The sequence below is a fragment of the Clupea harengus genome, chromosome 22 (assembly GCF_900700415.2).
Source record: "Clupea harengus chromosome 22, Ch_v2.0.2, whole genome shotgun sequence".
Lineage (NCBI taxonomy): Eukaryota > Metazoa > Chordata > Actinopteri > Clupeiformes > Clupeidae > Clupea > Clupea harengus.
The window spans coordinates 8,326,593-8,344,629 of record NC_045173.1 but is presented as its reverse complement, the minus strand read 5'-3'; the positions used below and the strand labels follow the sequence as shown (position 1 = coordinate 8,344,629).

The window sequence follows — 18,037 nt, the reverse complement described above, 5'->3', positions numbered from 1 at the left end:
TTTGTGTGTGTGTGTGTGTGTGTGTGTGCGTGTGTGTGTGTGTATGTGTGTGTGTGTATGCAATGCATACATCTGTATATGTAATACTTGCCAATGCATGACCTATAAGGGAGTAAGTAAGTGATGTGATTTATAAGTACACGATCAACCTTTTAATAATCTTGTCAACCGTCTCATCTTAAAGTACAATAACTTATAATATATGGGGCGCCGTTTGTAAAATGTTGCACGTTCGAAAATCCTGCTCAGTTTTGCTACATTTAGCATTTTCATATGGAACAAAAAGCACGACAATATTCGAATGTCACTTTTTCAAGCATTTAGAGAGAAATTCATGTAAATTCATGCAATAACTTTTCCAAGGATATTTTTTGGCAGTAACACAAAGTTGTTAAATAATATAAATATTTCATCTAAATGTTAATGTTAAATGTAAAATGTAAATGTTAAAGTTAAATATAAATGTAAATGTTAAATGTAAATGTAAATGTAAATGTTAAATATAAACGTAAATGTTCGATGTTATATATAAATGTTAAATATAAGTGTTACATGTAAATACAAATATCAAATGCTAAATGTAAATGTTAAATGTAAATGTTAAATGTAAATGTAAATGTTAAATGTAAATGTTCAGTCTACATGTCAAACTTGACAACAGAACATTAGAATATTTACGGTAATTCATAGCTTTCAGTAACACTACCAGGGATACCTTGCGGACAAAATGTGTCGACCAACAGTGGGCATCGTCGAGCAGTGCAACCTACTCAATTACGATCGCCATCAAACACAGATCATACCACAATAGCCAGACAGAGATATCTAGAAAAAAATTACATTTTGGGAACCTGTGATCCCTTTACTGCACCCGCTGATATTTGTATTTCTGTAACGTCGTAGAAGTCCCTGCATGAGCTCCAGTTTGGAGATATTTACATATATCTCATAGAAAATCCGTCCCCCTACACACCTCAAAAACTGAAAGCCTACCAAAAGCACAGATAGTAATTTAATTTTCAGAAGGGGATGGGTTAATAACGATGTCGTCTGGAAGGTGAAAACTAATAAACATCTTCATTATCAGAGCAAAGATGATTGCCATTTAATAGCTAGCTACCAGCTAGCGAGCTACATGCTGTTAGCTAGCAACCTTTAGCCTACCCAACACTGTTCTTTATCATTTTACACAATTTCCTAATTAACACAAGTACAACCACCTGGTCTGGCGAATGACAACTGAAATTATCTCCCCAAGTATTTTCTACTGGCATTGTAGTATTACCAGTTGGATGACAAAATACAGTAGCCTAGCCTACTTGCTTAGGTACTTGTCGCAATCTCAGAGCAGAAACCGGGTAATCCAATTTTAATCGTGTTGATGCTTTGTTTCTTGACTTTATTTCTTGATCTATTCCCGTTTTAGGTAGTTATTCTGATGAATGAGGCGACCAAAACAGGGTTAATGCTTTTATTGCAGGCTCCATAAAGGAGGCTACTTTACTGCCCGCCTGAGAAAAGTTGACCCAGAAGACGTGTATAATCAGCTGGAAACAGCCGGGCTTGTCTCCTCGCCGATTTGAACAGCCAACTGTCTGGCATTTTACTACCTATGTCAGACAATTTTAAAGCGGATATATTAAATAATCTTGAATGAAAGATGGTCAGTTCCAGTATAAATTCCAGTGGTAGACAGCTGTGGAGTGTATTTCTTTCCCGCAAGCTGGTAATTCTGACGTGACATGAAAACTATGAAAGCCAATTACCGTAAATATTGTAAGGTTCAGTCTTCAAATCTGACCTGTAGACTGAACATTTAACATTTACATTTACATTTAACATTTACATTTACATTTAATATTTACATTTAACATTTACATTTAGCATTTACATTTAACATTTACATTTAACATTTATATATAACATTGAACATTTACGTTTATATTTAACATTTACATTTAACATTTACATTTATATTTAACATTTACATTTAGATGAAACATTTATATTATTCAACAACTTTGTGTTACTGCCAAACATTATCCTTACATGAATATCTCTCTAAATGTTTGAAAAAGTGACATTTGAATATTGTTGTGCTTTTTTCCCCATATGATAATTCTAAATGTACCAAAACTGAGCAGGGTTTTAGAACTTGCGACATTTTACAAACGGCGCCCCATTATATTACAGATAATGGCGTCATAGCACAGCCTGGTATTGCACTATGAAACTTTGGGCTACAGGGCGCGAGACCTCTTACAAGATGTGCGTAATGCTTCATGGCACCACCTCACGCAACATCAACTAGACCTATCTGCTAGCTATAAGAGGAAGCTAGTGCAGTATTCTTTGTATGGACTATGGACATCATGGCAGAGGCAATGAAGAAACCGAGGAAAACTTTGACGAAGGATAGGGGGAAAAGAGAGAGAGAGAGTAGCCGAGCAAGAGACCGGAAAAGAGTCAGTCTTGGACTGGCTTTTACTCGTTGACGAGGGCTAAAAGTTACATAGAATGCAAGTCAGATGCCTAGCTGGGCTTTTTTCTGTTGGACTAATCAGTAATAACTTACTAGCTGTCTTATATGTCTTGTGTTGCGCTTGCTTGATGTTTGGCTGAGTTAGGAAAAGTTGTTGACTCACTAGTTTTTCATCATAAACATCCCTGCCGATGGTATTTATGAAAGAATCCGGCGAAGCCTGTAACTTTATTGGTGTTATCCCTGCCTCACGGAGATTTGTAGTTTTTCTAGGTGCCCAAAGTCGTGGATCTGTCCTGTCTCAGGCTAGTATCCAAATAAATGCATCTCACGTCAGCTTTCGTCAATCTCATGCCAATAAGCCTTGGAAGATTGCAACCTTGAAAACCTTGTTTTGTGTAATAAATTACACCGTCCAATGTATATTAAGCGTGTCGCCAACAACATTTTATTAGATTACACATACTCCACATTCAAACACTTAGAACTTACAATGTATATGGGCTGAAACGGGAGCATTTGTCATTCTTTCTTTTTGTTAATATTTGGTTATGTTAGTGTTCATCTCCAATGTCACGATAAATAAAATGATGCAGTCATATTTGTGTGAAATCTTGTGATATTACTCTACCTTGTCAGTCTACATGATTCTTTGGCTTCTCATTGCCTGTTCCATATCCTTCAGCTCATAGACATATATAACTATGCTTCAGCTTGTCAACAAATACACGTGTACACTTTCCATTAGGGGTATCGAGGCGCGATTTGTATTTACGACAGTGGTGTAAAAGTGCGCTACACTCCGCAACTTTAGGGAGCTCAGTAGCACAAAAAAACAAATCTCGCGTAAAGTGGCTTTAAGCAATAAAAACGAACTTTGAACTTGAGCTGTTTTCTTACCAGGACTCTTGTATAGCTGTTAAGATACGCCATTCAGTGTAAGTGCTTTTTATTGTGCTTTTTACAGTGCTTTCAATGAGCCAACAAACTTTCCAAATATCAGAGAATATGGAGAGTATGTTACAGACAGTACTGACAAGCTTCATTTCAATGGTATCAATAAGAAACTATACAATAGCCAACATTTGACGGTACTATAAAGGTAACATATTTATTTATGGCTATCTATATGCGTCAGATGACAATTCCTCAACACAACACATTCATTCCCCCAACGAAACAAACAAGCCAGTGTTCTGTGTTAACAGGGATGCTACCCGGGCCACCTTCCCCTGTATCAGGCACATTTGTACCCTGAAAAGAAATTAAGAAAGAAAAAATAAAATAAATAAACAGAATTACCTTGATCTGATCTTGGTCTGGTTTCGCTCCGTGATGGTCCTTACAGTTCAAGAGTTCCTAGTTGCTGAACGTATGCTAGCACTGGACCAGACAATGATAATAGAGTGCAATAAAACATTTACAACCTTTTTCACCATGACTCACCTAAGCAGTGAAGTCAATGAAGTCTTTGGAACTCCTTCGGAGTAGTGGCATATCTTTGGAGTGGTGCTGTGTATACTCGTAGAACTGGGGTATTGTATGATACAATGACTTGCCATAGTGTGCTGATAATCAGACTGAAAATGTTCAGGGCCAAATCATTATCGCACATGTGATTCTGACCCTGTCTAAAAGTAATCTCATTGTGTCCACTAGTTGGTACATGAAGGCCAAACCCTTGCTATAAAAAACTCATGAACAAGAACTAAACATGCTGGACCCAGGCCAAGAAAGACTCAAATTGGGAGATTTTTAAAGTACCCTTTAAACAGGAATGTAATGTACAGTACAATAATACAGAATAAGACCAGACAGAATCCTTAAAAGATAAGTCCTTCGGGAATAGAATGTCATAGTCTCACTGACTTCAGGTCAAATATTGGACATTTATCTCATGGGCCGATTAATGTTCTTCCAGCCACCCACTATTATCTTCAGCTATTATTACATAACCCCTTTTCTTAACATGTTCTTAAAATATCTGGAGAGCTTTATAATCAAACAGTTTGATGCTAGTTACACTCCTCACAGTATGACTCACTGACATCAGTGTCATCTTCACAACTGTATCTCTCGCCATTTGTGCTACGGACTGATGAACAGCTTGCGGAATAACAACAAAACATGACCTGTACTGTAAACGAAAAGGTTCAGGAAAAGACGGTGAACTTTGTACTTCTGGAGTTGGCAAGCGTGTAGGCCTACATCGTGTTCTTCTTACGTGCCAATTCAATGACAAATATGTTCTTGAAACTGCAGGACAGTTGCTCACAACTATCGCCACTAGGTGAAGCTAGCAGACTATTCTACGTTGTTGAATAGAGAGTCATGCTTGACCACATTGCTACCAAGGGAAAAAAAACTCCATAGTAACCATATGAGCTCACAACTACAACTTTGCAAGAGACACTACTATATTTAAATATACTAATGCAGAGCCACTAATATATCAACTACTTGATACACCAACTTCATCCACTCCGGGTCCACATTTACGTGTAAACGAACTGAACCTCACCTCACCCTTACGCACCACCAATAATCTGATGAACCATCTAGACATACCACGATCGACCCGACCCCAGTTATGTGTGACAACCAGACAAGGTTCACATCAGAATACCTAAAGGGTATTTTTAGTCCACGCGTTTTAATGGCCTTTAGTGGCAAATTTGTCAGAAAGACTGCCACTTTGAAGAAGTGTGTGTGATTTATGAGCAGGAAATATATGAGCAATATCAAAATATGTGTCAGTCGCGTAAGAGACTATTAGCAACCGTCTGCATGACTGTCATCCAGAAGTGCTCAGTGGAGCATCCAGAATCTGGCGCTCACAGTTGAAACCGATGTCTTATCACCATGCACACCTGGACAAATGGCTCCAATTGTTCATTTAACTGTAGCTGGGATCATAATACGACTTTCTGGAGCGGCGAACATCCAGTAAACAATTTTCCTATTCCAGTGTTGACCGGGATTTCTATCATATGCTCTTTTTTATTTGTCGTCGGGGTTGCAGGGAATTTAATGACCATCTTGATGGTCGCCAAGTACAGGGACATGCGTACGACCACAAATCTTTATTTATCCAGCATGGCATTGTCGGATCTTCTTATATTCCTTTGTATGCCTTTAGACTTATACAGAGTCTGGAGATATCGTCCCTGGTATTTCGGCGATCTCCTTTGCAAATTGTTTCAGTTTGTCAGCGAGGGTTGTACGTATTCGACCATCCTGAACATCACCGCTCTGAGCGTGGAGAGATACTTCGCGATTTGCTTTCCTTTCAGGGCCAAAGTTGTGGTCACCAAAGGGCGCGTGCGGGGAATTATCCTGATTCTTTGGGTGGTGTCATTGTTAAGTGCGGGACCAGTGTTCGTCCTAGTTGGTGTTGAACATGAAAACGGAACCAACGCATGGATTACAAGTGAATGCACTGCGACTAAGTACGCTATACGATCTGGACTTTTTACCATAATGGTGTGGGTATCGAGCATTTTCTTCTTCTTGCCCGTGTTCTGCCTCACTATTTTATACAGTCTTATTGGACGCAAGCTCTGGAGGAGACCAAACATATCTAGTCGAGACAAAAACAACAAGCAGACTGTGAAGATGTTGGGTAAGTTTCTGTCCCATCTGTTCCTTGATGCGCACATACAATGTTATGCCAGGAGCCACAAAGAAACAGACTGTATGTCTGATAGAATTATTTTTGCTTATGCCTATCTAATTTAACACAACAGTGTACTGTGGCTAACCATAAGAAACCCAGACGTTATGTAAGTCTTGCACAGATATCTGTTGTCAGATATAATATTGTCCTTTGTCAAAGATATCATTTTGATGTATGCGCAGATGTATGTAGGCCCTCATCTTGTAATTTTGCACTTGACTAAAAGAAAAAGTTACTGGGTTGGAATGCAATCTCTTTTACTAAGATATTGTGGTACGCTTAAATGAAAAAAAATATCTCTGGGAATAAATGTCAGTATGTGATTATATTATATGATTGTTTGCGCAGAATTTAAATTGTTTCTCGACATCAGGCTGGAGTATCTCAGTAGCCGCTGTGTGATTTGCTGTGAATGTTATCTATAATTCTTTTTTACGCATGAATTTGAACTGTAATATCCAGGAGCTGACAATTAACTCAATGTTTTGTTTTTACAGTTGTGGTAGTGTTTGCATTTGTACTTTGCTGGCTACCTTTTCACGTGGTTCGTTACCTGATATCCAAGTCGTCCGAGACTGGGTCTCCGATGATGGCCGACATCACGCAGTATTGCAGCCTAATTTCCTTCGTACTCTTTTATCTGAGCGCTGCCATCAACCCCATACTCTACAACATCATGTCAAAGAAGTACAGGGTGGCAGCATGCACTCTGTTCGGCGTTAAGAAAATCCCACGGCGAACAGCGTCCTCAGTCAAGGACGAAAGTTCACCAGGATTGACGGAATCAAGTGTCAGCTTGTGACTGCGACTCCAACCTTGGCGTGATTCATCTTTGCACATTTATGTGGAAATTATAATCCATGCTAAGAAAGTATGTTTTTTCTTAATCGGATATGCTGGAGGAATACCCATTTACAAACGTGACATCTGTCTACCTCACTGATTGTTTTTGAAAGCCCAGAAATACCATGACCACTATTCATTTTCTTATTCAACTGTAGTTGATTTAAATTAAATCAGTCACTTAATTCAAATCATTCTTCAGCAAGCGAGATGGGCAGAGTATTGTATGTCTCTCTTTCACATGTCTGTCTCTCTCTCTCTCTCTCTCTCTCTCTCTCTCTCTCTCTCTCTCTCTCTCTCTCTGTTTGTGTGTTTGTTTGTGAGTATCAGTGTGTGCAAATGTGTGTTTGTGTGTGTGTGTGTGTGTGTGTGTGCCAGTGCAAGTGTGTGATAAAGAGAGAGATTCCACATTGCCTTAAATTATAATTTTTTCTGGAGGACAAAATGAGCACTGTAGATACAGCACTGTGTTTCCCCTTGCACACTGACTCAGAGGTGCAGGGGAACAGCATCTTACTCGGCTGTCTGTCCAAATTGCATCCTGCTTGGAAACCCATTTCTGCTTTCTCTGTGCAGCCACCTTCACCAGAAGCAGTATTATAAAACACATAATATGTGTCCAATCAATTCTAAGGACTCAAACATACATGCAAAACATAAGAGAAAATTATCAGCAGAGAAAAATAATCAGTGGCAAAGTCTTTGTACATTTCAGAAGGTGCTGATCTGAGAACTGAGTCATGATAGTAATAGTTGTGGCATCAAAATGAGATTCTCAGAAAATGATGACAAAGAAATGGAGACAGGCATGTTTAATCCCCTGCTTTTCATAAAGTGTTGCACATTGATGTTGACAAAATATGCCTTGGCAAAATACAATTAGCAAATGTTCAAAATTATTGCTGTTCTTGCACAAGCACACAGTTTAAGTGTGTGTGTGTGCATGTGTGTGTGTGTATTTACAGAAAATAGTTTGTCAGTCTTGCACGTGACAGAATGTCCAAGCATCTACTGAATGTACTGTTTAGTTTCACACCCAATGACTGTATTTTGGTGAACAGCAGTAAGAAATAGTGTAACAAAACACAAAGATGTCAATGATTAAGCATTTGTCTAGTTCCTGTAATTGTTGTATGTACGGACTGTAATTATGTTTATATGTACATAGTGATAATATTGTGTGTGTATACAGTAAACATGTGCACAACTGACCCAGTGCCATCTGCAGTTATATTGCACAATCTCTATGGGTGATGGGACAGTGCACGTGACACTTGGATAAAAGTTGCTGCGAAGAATTCATTAAGGCACAACAAGGTCACCATTAATGTCTCAGAGAGCGTCCAGGAAACCATTTATAAATCACGAAGCCTCTAGCAGGAGTCTGAAAATGAAGCCCTAAATCAGCTCTCTCAGGCTTTGAGCCCAGATAGCCAGTTTCGGCATCTGCAGAAGAAACATGACCCTGTCTATGAAAAGGCCAGACCTGGCAAATCCCCCTCAAGTCATCGTTAGTCTTTCCCCAAGGTTGTAAAATGTAACACCACTAGTTTTTTTTTACTTGAATAGCGGCCATTGAATGAGAATGGAGACGTAAACACAATCAACAAGATTGGTGATTTTACCAAACTGCATAGCAGGGGGTAGTTTGTACCGTTTGCACTGATTTGCAGCACTTAGATTCAAACTATAGGGAGACTGATAGCCTTTTCATATCAAAAAGTCTATCAAAGAGACTGATAATGTAATTACAGGGTCCATGAATAATGACACTTAAACTTGAATAATGACACTGCTGTTACACTGCTGTACAAAGCAGATCATAAATTGGTAAGTGAGTTGAAAAAGGATGCGTATCACTGAAGAACACACATTACTTTTTATACAGGACAAACCGTAATGAGTAAAGTACTTAATATGCCACTGATTTTTGTATTAAAGGAGCAATTATGGTACAATTGTGCAGTCCAAGTACTCACTCCATTAAGTTTGAGGGGGATGTAAAACAAAGCTTCATCAGTTAATTTGATGGCTCACTGTAAGTCTGCCAGAGCAGATAAGGTCAAGGTTACATTAAACACAAATTTCTGTCATTAGTTTTATGTAGGTGTTTTAACATTATGTAACCACCAAAGTCAGTTCCTTCAGATGGGCCAAACTCTGCTGCATGCCATTCCGCTCATGTGGAGTTCTCTCTGTCATACTCAGATAGGAGACTAACATCTACTGGGGGCCTGGTTCAATTGGTGCCCTATGTCAACACACAAAAGTGGTCCCTCAATGAATTATTACATTGTAGTTACATCTGAGGTAACTGCGCATGGTGCCTATACCAAGAGTCACCAGAGCCTGCCTGTGCTGACTGGAGACCAAAGATCTTCGAGACTGTCACTTGGCGATGCAGAGACTCCACCTCAGGCAGCTGCTGATGACAACCCTTCTCAGCTAGTGTTGGTGCGATGCGATCTTTAGAACTGCTTAATACCATGGTTTTGACTGAGTTTCCATGGCTGCCATAGACTTTCGGTGATTGCCTCGGCTGTCCCTGACTTGTCTCAGTATCTCACCGGACGCAAGAGGGTTCCGTACACACCAACAGCATAGGGGGCGTGGTTACAGCGGCACTGACTAAGCTGGGGTTGGAACCAAAGCCTGCCTTAACTCTCCAGCCCATCAGCTGCTTCTGCTGTTTAGTGTTCAGCCCATCAGCTGCTTCTTCTGTTTGGTTCAGTGCTGTGACCACACGTCACGTTCATTCATTAAGTCTGGTCAGGCCACTCAACCAGGCAGAACCAGGTGGAATGGCCTGTGACTTTGTGGTGAATTAGACACCGTTGGGTTTGGTCCTGTCTGTGCCCCCCATGGAATCAGCGGTGGCATCTTTACTTGTGCTGCCTGACAACACATTCGACAATGACCCACACCTAAGTGAGGAATGCTAGTATAGTCATACACTTGATGGGCCCTCTTTGACATGGCTCTGATGGCTGATGGTCGTAAGGCCTTACTTACTTCTGAAAGCATGACCCCTGGAGTCTCTAAAGAACTCACATAAGCTCTTTTGTCACACAACATGTTTTTTTGTATGATAAAATAAAATAAAAATAATAACATTAAAACATTTGGCCATACTAATAAAGAGATGAATTCTTAACTGTTCTTGTCTGTATCCATATTGCAGTTACATAGTATAAGCTCTGACAAAAAAAAATATATATATATTTGGGGGTGCCAAAAAAAGCCAAACTAAATCCATTCCTCAAAAGGACAAAAAGGAAGAAATAAAATGTTTTATGGGTCTAAGAAAAAAAATATTCATGGTGTATGGACCTAAGCAACTAAATGTCCTTGCTGTTCCTTTCACAGGTTTTTATCAGAGCTGACACTGAAGAACCATTTATCAAAGCTGACACTGGGAGCTGCAGTGGTAATCATGAGATTTTAAATAGCTTTTCTATGGTTAGATTAGCTCAGTTTGAGCCTACCTGCTCTATCTGTTCTTCCTGGTTGGTGATATTGAAGGGACCCAGCAAGACAACCCAATCTGAAGTAGATATAAACCAGTGTGTGATCCAGACAAAGCTTATGGGATGGGAAATAGATGGTTCTGCTAAATTGAAACCTGCACAGACCTTTGAGTGTAGTCAGTGAAGCTGGATGTGAGCAGCATCCTGCACAAGAGGTCAGCTACTAGACGTCTGTGCTTCGCTCTAGGTCAACTGGGATGTCTCGACTGTCTTTTTAAAATCATAACTCTGTCTGATGTTTTGAAGATCTGAGTTTTGTGTCTCTTCTGAAAGGAATATGACTTTGTTGCCAGCCAGTAAAAGGACAGTGCGTGCCATAGAGGTGTAAAACGGGATGAAAAGACAAAATATATGGTTTGGAAAGAGAGGAAAGTTTGTAATTTCGTAACTTTGATTTCGCAGCTAAGTGTATCATTTACTTCAGCACTACAACATGCCTTTACTTCACACACAAGGTATGTAGCATGGATGCTCATTTCATGAAGTCTTTAGCCAATGGTTAAGGGAGGAACTTTATCACCCCAGTATTTATTATTAGTAAGTAGTATTGAACTACAACTAAACAAAATCTAAATCCACCTATACCATATGGACCCCTCTGTAGAACCTGGCCATGAAACTAAGATCAAATATTAGGCTGGTGGATATCGGTAATTTACTCCCAATCCAAAACACTTAGGTTTTGTAGTGGTACATGACTCTGTGTGCCCTTTGAGTTTACCCTCATCTGCATACAAGTAAATGAGACAACAGATGGCATGGAGGGAGCATAGCACTCTAACTGCAAGCACATTTCACCAGGAGTATATGCATTCTACAGCCATTAGTGAGATAAGCTACCAGTGTGCTCTTCTAAGGTTCAGGCCTCGGCTCTGTAAAGCGCCTTGGGACAATTTTATTGTTCTGCTGCTATATAAATTAAATTGAATTCCTTATCAAACTAAAGTAAACTGATTGATTACATTAGCCATAAACAACATGTCTCCCAGTATACAAAGCTACACATGAGTGAAACAACACAGACACGCTTCTTCCAAATCAGAAAAAAAAATTAAAACATTTATTGGGCATAAATATATTACATATAAGCTACAGATACAGAGTCTTACATACATTGGGTAGTATTTGCAAAAATCTATACATTAAAATTGATATGGCAGTTTTTTTTTTTTATAATGCATATGAAATTGTTTAACATTTACAATACAAGAAGAAATGTATGATTCTTAGAAATTGTAGACCATGAAAAGCTTGGAATGTTTCTCATTTTTTTCAAACTGTGAGGTATAAAATACATTTTTACGTTTTTGGAAAATAGTTCAATACATTTACTCTATACATTTACCAGGGTCCACTTTGGGGAGTTTGGAAAAACTACGATTAAAAAAAAAAAGAATCAATACTTTTGCATTCAAACAAAATTCAACAATGGTATAAAAATAGCAAAAAAATTGTTGGGTAAAAAAATGTTAGGTCTCTGAAAACCATTTGCTTAAAATTCTAAGCACTTTGTTAATCTTAACACATAATTTGACGAAGACCTTATAGATAGACTGAGATGAATGCAAACAATAATGATGGTATTAGGTTTAGAGATATTTTAGACATTACGGATTTATCTGACCTTCTATTTGTTATGGCCAGCTTATTCATGCTTTTTAAAATTTGTTGCAGCAACTTGATTTTTATGAGGGAAAGCATCACTTGAAATAATTGAAATTTGATCATGATAAACTTTATGAAGACTAATATTTAGCTTTTTTTTTTTAAAAGTGCTTCATTTCTGTTAGTTGACATATAATATATCTATAATATAACTCTATATATCATTCCTTAGCAAAATACTGGATAAGTTCCCTACTGAGCTATGATGTATGGAAAAAAAGTACTTACTCAAAATACAGTTTGATTGTTTCTCTGACCTTTCAGCGTGAAATTGTACATAAAACCTCACCTCAAAAAGGGGTTACACAAATAAATGGCACAATTTTCTCTACAAAAAGAAAAAAAGGTGTAATCACAGATCAAGTTAACATTTTCCTCTTTCAAGATAATAATGCTCTATAGTCACAAAGGATTTGTCAGTTAACCCTTTAAATAAACAGCAAACAAAGAAAAAAGGTAAGGTGGACAGGCCTCAGCTTTGGCAAACAGTATATCATAAGCTTCATAACACTATAAAGCAATAACAAAATGTAGCGAATTATATTCCTTTACAGAACACCATAACCTGGTTAAACATTTGCTACAAACTCTATATGCAAATACAACAGGCTGATAGTACAGCACTTATCTGAAAGGTGATGAATAGGCATTTGGTTATATGTAAATGTAAATGTTATCAGCATGTTGCTTGCTACATGTACCAAATTACTGAAAGAAACATCATCAAAGGATTATTATTATTATTAGGAATGCTGGCCTTAATCACGAATCTAATACATCAAAAACGAACAGAAATAACATGCTACAAGAGAGAAAAAAAAATTAGTACATAACTACATTTGTCTCTTAAATTTAAAAAAATAAATAAATGAAGATTGCACTGTAATTGGCATTTAAAGTACTGAATGCAATATATAGTATAAATAAAACTAAAAGAATTATACCTTAGATTCCCATTTACTTTGGCAAAGGTATCTTGAGCTAGTAAACGATTCTGCTTAAGGACACAAAGGAGCAAGGCACAGCTTAGGCAAGAAGAAATGTAGAAAGAAGAGGGCATATTGGGAAAACTGAGAGTGATGACCGTGATGGCAGAACAAAAAGAAAAACAAACAAAAACACAATAGTGTTTGCAGCACCCTCCTGGTAACAAAGGATTCATTTCTTCACCTCTTGAAAGTCCATGTCCCTGAGGTACGATACATGCTGTCAGTCAGGAATGAGGGAGAGGCTTACTGACCATTACTAGCCCTGCACCCCGACAATTTCCCCTTCTTTTTTTCCCCTTGCTAGAAAGACATCTGCAGGTATCGGAGGCTATCTTTGGATCTGTTGAATCTGATCATTTTTGTACCTTGGCTAATGAAGCTCATTGCATGGCCCTGTCCCCCCAATAGTGTTTGGCATGTATGTTAAGGTTCTTGGTTGGGGTTTGAAGATCAAGGGGGGTTTGACTGCTGCAATGTGTCATGAAAGCATCTTTGAGATTGAACAGAATACTGAAACAACAGTGGTACAGAGAGACAGAGAGAGAGAGGGAGAAAGAGAGGAACAGAGGAATAAAACACTGCAAAATGGGAAAAAAGGCAAAGAAAGGGGTCTCACAATGACAGATCATGATTCACAGAGCAGCCAGCAGCGATACGAGTAATGATTTGCTTTGATTTGATTTGTTGTGGCACGAGTCATTCAACAGTCGTCATGGTCCCTGGGTCTGTAGTGAGAGTGCTGAGCTCTAACTCCAGAGGAAGATTAGCAACTGGAGCAGCTGAACCTCTTGGGCCTGGCAGCTTCGGTCCGATAAGCAGAATGAAACAAGAAGGTTTGGGACTGGTGTGACAGTAGCAGAGTCACCAACTGCCAGTCAAATTTTGGGCAGAGCCTGACAAAGCTCCAGGGCTCGCCCGTTCACAAGTCAGGCTTCTGTGGTGGGGTGGCAGTAATTGAATGGCTTGCATATGGAACAGCCACCTCCCATGCATCACCTGCACCACTACTGACCACAGATTCAAAAACAAACAAAACAAAAAAAAGCACCAAAGTATGTGAGCCGACTCATATGAGACGCCTACTTCAAACCCAATATTTCTCATAATAAATTGTGTTTAAAGATTTATATATATAGATATATATTAAATATTATTAGATAACTGGATATTTTCCTTGGAGATATATATATTCATATATATATATATATATATATATATATATATATATATATATATATAAACACATGATAGCAGCATTACGATAACCACACACAGATTTGCAACTTTGCTTTGGCAGCTCCAATGCAGGAGCTCCAGACTAGCCCTCTGACTGAAATGAGACTCATGGGGAGGATTCAACCAATCAATTCAGCTGCTACATGTTCTAGAGGCCAAACTGCCTGGTTGGAGCCATCCATTAGTGTTGGTTTCCTTTTGAACACTGTGATCTCTCTTGTTAAAAAAACAAACCAAAACATTAGAACAGTACAAAGAACATCATTTAAAGATCAACGACGAAATCAAACTACGATCAATGTTTCATGTTAAAGCTGTGACGCCTACCCTTGAATATGGCTGTAACAAGGCAGATAATGTCTGCAGCAAACTAGGTGAGAAAAACACATACAAGGCCATAAAGGTATAGAGAACATTACATTTCCTAGTTGCACACCATGGATTTAAAAAAGAACATGCAAATCATTTGGATAAAAGACTATTTTTAAGGCTTGATATATCAGAGTTTATGTTCTTAATCATGATGAGGTGGCAGATGTAAAAGGCTTTGGTGGATGTGGCAAATCCAGAGAAGAGATGAGAGAGCAAACGAGTGAGGACAGAGAAGAGAAGAGAGAGCAAACGAGTGAGGACAGAGAAGAGTCACGGAGAAGAAGAAGAGTAGGATGTGCAGGTCAAAAAGAGTAACAAGCCTGAATACATAACTTGGACTACACCGGTAGCGTCAGACATATTCTCCAAGTGTTTGATGATTTCTTCTTATATCTCTCTGAAGAGCTACTTTCTGAAATGTTTGTTTGTTTTTTCTTTCCCCCTTTGTGCTTTCCCTCTCTGTTGCTCTATCACTTCATAAAGAAGTATTGGAGGATGAAGGCGATGAGGATGGAGAAGGCGGCGAAGGCGCAAACGATAACCGTTGCAAAGCGCTCGTCCGTAGAGATGATGCCGGTGGGGGCGACCACGAGCGCTGCGGCGGTGTCCCCAGGCAGGGTCGGCTCGGGGCGCCGCGGTGTGAAGAGTGAGGGCGGGCTGAGGGGGCCACAGAGATCCTGGGAGCTGTCCTGGCAGCGGCGGCACACACACACGCGGAAACGGTACTCTGTGTTACACTGCAGGAGCATCTGGTGGGATGTCTCCTCGCCCTTGTACACCTAGAGGAGATATTATATTATGAATTATTCCATAATGCATTATGAATTCTCTGTAGGTACAAAAATTGTTTTGTTTAGTCTATAGTGGTACTGGCCCTAAAAAACAATGATTGCATGAGGCCTGAGTCAGTTTGAGAATATAAATGTACCTCAAATATTTACCAGATTGAAAGAGGGTCTCTGGAATCATAATTTATTTCCAATGCAATTTCTTTAAAAATAATATAAAGTTTCTTTCTATTCAGATTATTCACATGCACAGGCAGTCATACTAATTCTGCAGAGGAGGCTTTCCTTATGCCACAGAAAGATTACTTAAAAAAAAGAAAAAAAAGACCAAATGTTAAGGATTTTGTATGCAGAAGCGTAAGGTAGGTAGGTGAATTAGAGAAAGGCATCATTTTTACAATGGCAGCCAGAGGACTTTTTCATTTTTCCTGTCCTCATGCTACCAAAGCACCACACAGAATTGTGTTGCTATGCCATTTGTGAGAATTAACTAGCCGGACCAAGAACCCAAACTGAGTCTGAGTGCTGCTTTCTACTGAAATGGGCGTAGATCAGCAGGGGGCTGTTTTGGCAAGAAACACCATTTAGCTGGTGCCTGTGCACGGAGTCTGAGGACGCTCACATACTCGTTATAAGGGTATACAAGGGTCAGACTCACATGTTAGCACCAATCCAAACAATGGATCAGATGTGTCAATACATGTCGGTATCATTTCCTACCAGATAAAACTAAATTAAACTAAAAACACTTCACTGACCACAGTCATTTTCCCAGCTGCTCTGTTTACACCTAACTAGCAGGAACACAAGATTCAACAATTCTAACTAGCTGTTACTTCAAATCTCACTGCAAACAACTTAGGTACCAAAACAACCCTTGGGATCTATTTTGCCAGTGGGAGAGTTTATAAAGGGCATGGTGGGCATGTGGAAGACCAAGTCCTTTTCTTTTGATCTACAAGCATTCAAACGGCTCTCTTCACTGTGCTTTATGGTTTATTAGATGCCAGGCTGACAAGCTTTTTATAGCCTCCAAATGTCTCCACAAATCCCAAGTGCAAATGACACAGTAAAAGTGCGCATTAGAGTCACTTGCCCCCCACAGACCAGCTGCAATCAGTGACTATTTCTCTCTTCAGCAGCGCCAGTGCAGCAGCACAGCCAATGAGGCACGATTGGGCCTGGGAAGACTTATGAGGGTGAATTCTCCTTCTGCCACAGCCATTGTCATGTGGGCATATAGTAGTGAATACTAACTACTGAAGAAGCTGTGATGCATCGCCTGTCTCTTCGGAGAGCCATTCCCTTAGAGATTGCAGCTGACACTCTGGTGACGAGCTTATGAATGGGCCCTGTTTTCTTGATAACTGGCAAACTGAGACACTTCCTAAGGGACCGACTGGTGAGACAACATCAGTGACGGCAGAAAGCTAGCCCGGTTTGCAAAACACATTAGCGCGACGGTGCATCGCAGACGCCGAACAGTGCAGATGCTAAACACTGTTGAGTTTTGTTAATTTTCAAATAGTGTTTAGTTTGTTTGTTTGTTTATCAAGTTGCTAAAAATAGGTAAGAACAAGTAGAAGACGGCAATGTCCAGCCGGTCTTTGGACACACTCACCTGTTTGTACTCCAGCTCTCTCCCGATGAGCACCTGTAAGGTGTAGCTGATGGGGTCTCCCCTCATGGGGGACACACCCTCCCAGCTCACCTCACACATGTTACCCTCCAGCTGGCACACCTTGGGAGCTGGGGGAGGAAAAACACAAGGAGGCCATAGACCAATCAAAAACATGTCAAAGAAAGTTTTTTTCTGAAAAGAACACATGATGGGCACCGACTCATTATCTCTCTCAAGAGGTTCTTCAGTGAACAAATATGCAGCTACCATCCGTAACATATGAACAACTGGTTCCTCAGTGACCAAATATGCAGCTAGCATCCGTAACATATGAACAAACAAAACATGAAAACAATAAGGAACAACTGAGTTTACCTTTAAGTGTGGGGGGCACAGACTTGGTAGTGGTGAAGCTGTAGGTGTCAGAGTGTGGGCCCTCCCCTGCCTCGCTAACTGCCTGGATCCTAAAGCAGTAGGAGCTGGACTCGGCCAGCCGCTGCATCTTGTACGTGTGGCTGGGCCCGCGGTAGATGGTAAGGAACCTGGGCAAGGCAGAGGGTGGAGTGAAATCAGCGTTGAGGGAGACATGTGAGGTTTGAACTGACTACAAACTTTACCTAGTAAATCAATTTATCTTATGAATAAAGTATAAAATACTGTTAGATTGCTGAGACCATATTAAGTATTTGCTTCTACATGTGTGTGTGTGTGTGTGTCTGTGCGTGTGTATGCATGTGCACCAATTTATGACAGCCCATTTGTTATGAGTAATGACCCTTGTCTGGACGGGCAAAGGAGGTGTGGCAGCCTCGTGCCATCTCCATTACTACCATGACCG

General features: G+C 39.7%; 3 protein-coding genes across 5 annotated transcripts in view; 1 reads left to right on the top strand and 2 right to left on the bottom strand.

Annotated features, from left to right (window-relative positions):
• The window catches only part of pld1a (phospholipase D1a), a 34,505-nt gene extending 30,494 nt beyond the window's left edge, over window positions 1–4,011 (bottom strand). Inside the window, exon 1 of one of the 3 annotated variants that reach the window (XM_031559281.2) lies at window positions 3,929–4,011. The gene's annotated coding sequence lies outside the window, so the exon portion shown is untranslated. The other 2 variants (XM_031559280.2, XM_031559282.2) reach the window with 2 other exon arrangements.
• A 1,330-nt stretch (window positions 4,012–5,341) lies between these two features.
• On the top strand, window positions 5,342–7,284 carry ghsra (growth hormone secretagogue receptor a). The gene is made up of 2 exons (XM_012837056.3): window positions 5,342–6,104; window positions 6,656–7,284. The coding sequence occupies exons 1-2, from the start codon at window positions 5,345–5,347 to the stop codon at window positions 6,958–6,960; spliced, it is 1,065 nt and encodes a 354-aa protein (XP_012692510.1). The 5' UTR covers window positions 5,342–5,344; the 3' UTR covers window positions 6,961–7,284.
• Window positions 7,285–11,556: 4,272 nt separating this feature from the next.
• The window catches only part of fndc3ba (fibronectin type III domain containing 3Ba), a 104,756-nt gene continuing 98,275 nt past the window's right edge, over window positions 11,557–18,037 (bottom strand). The window contains exons 25-27 of the mRNA XM_031560055.2: window positions 17,575–17,741; window positions 17,200–17,327; window positions 11,557–15,569 (exon numbers count right to left, since the gene is read on the bottom strand). Of these exons, the coding sequence (XP_031415915.1) occupies window positions 15,261–15,569; window positions 17,200–17,327; window positions 17,575–17,741 (604 nt within the window). The 3' untranslated portion in view covers window positions 11,557–15,260. The remainder of the gene's footprint in view (window positions 15,570–17,199; window positions 17,328–17,574; window positions 17,742–18,037) is intronic.

Excerpts from the sequence above, each read along its gene's own strand:
- ghsra (XM_012837056.3), top strand. The coding sequence starts at position 5,345 with ATGCACACCTGGACAAATGGCTCCAATTGTTCATTTAACTGTAGCTGG. Across the intron at positions 6,105-6,655 it reads GCAGACTGTGAAGATGTTGG|TTGTGGTAGTGTTTGCATTT; the intron begins GTAAGTTTCTGT and ends TTGTTTTTACAG.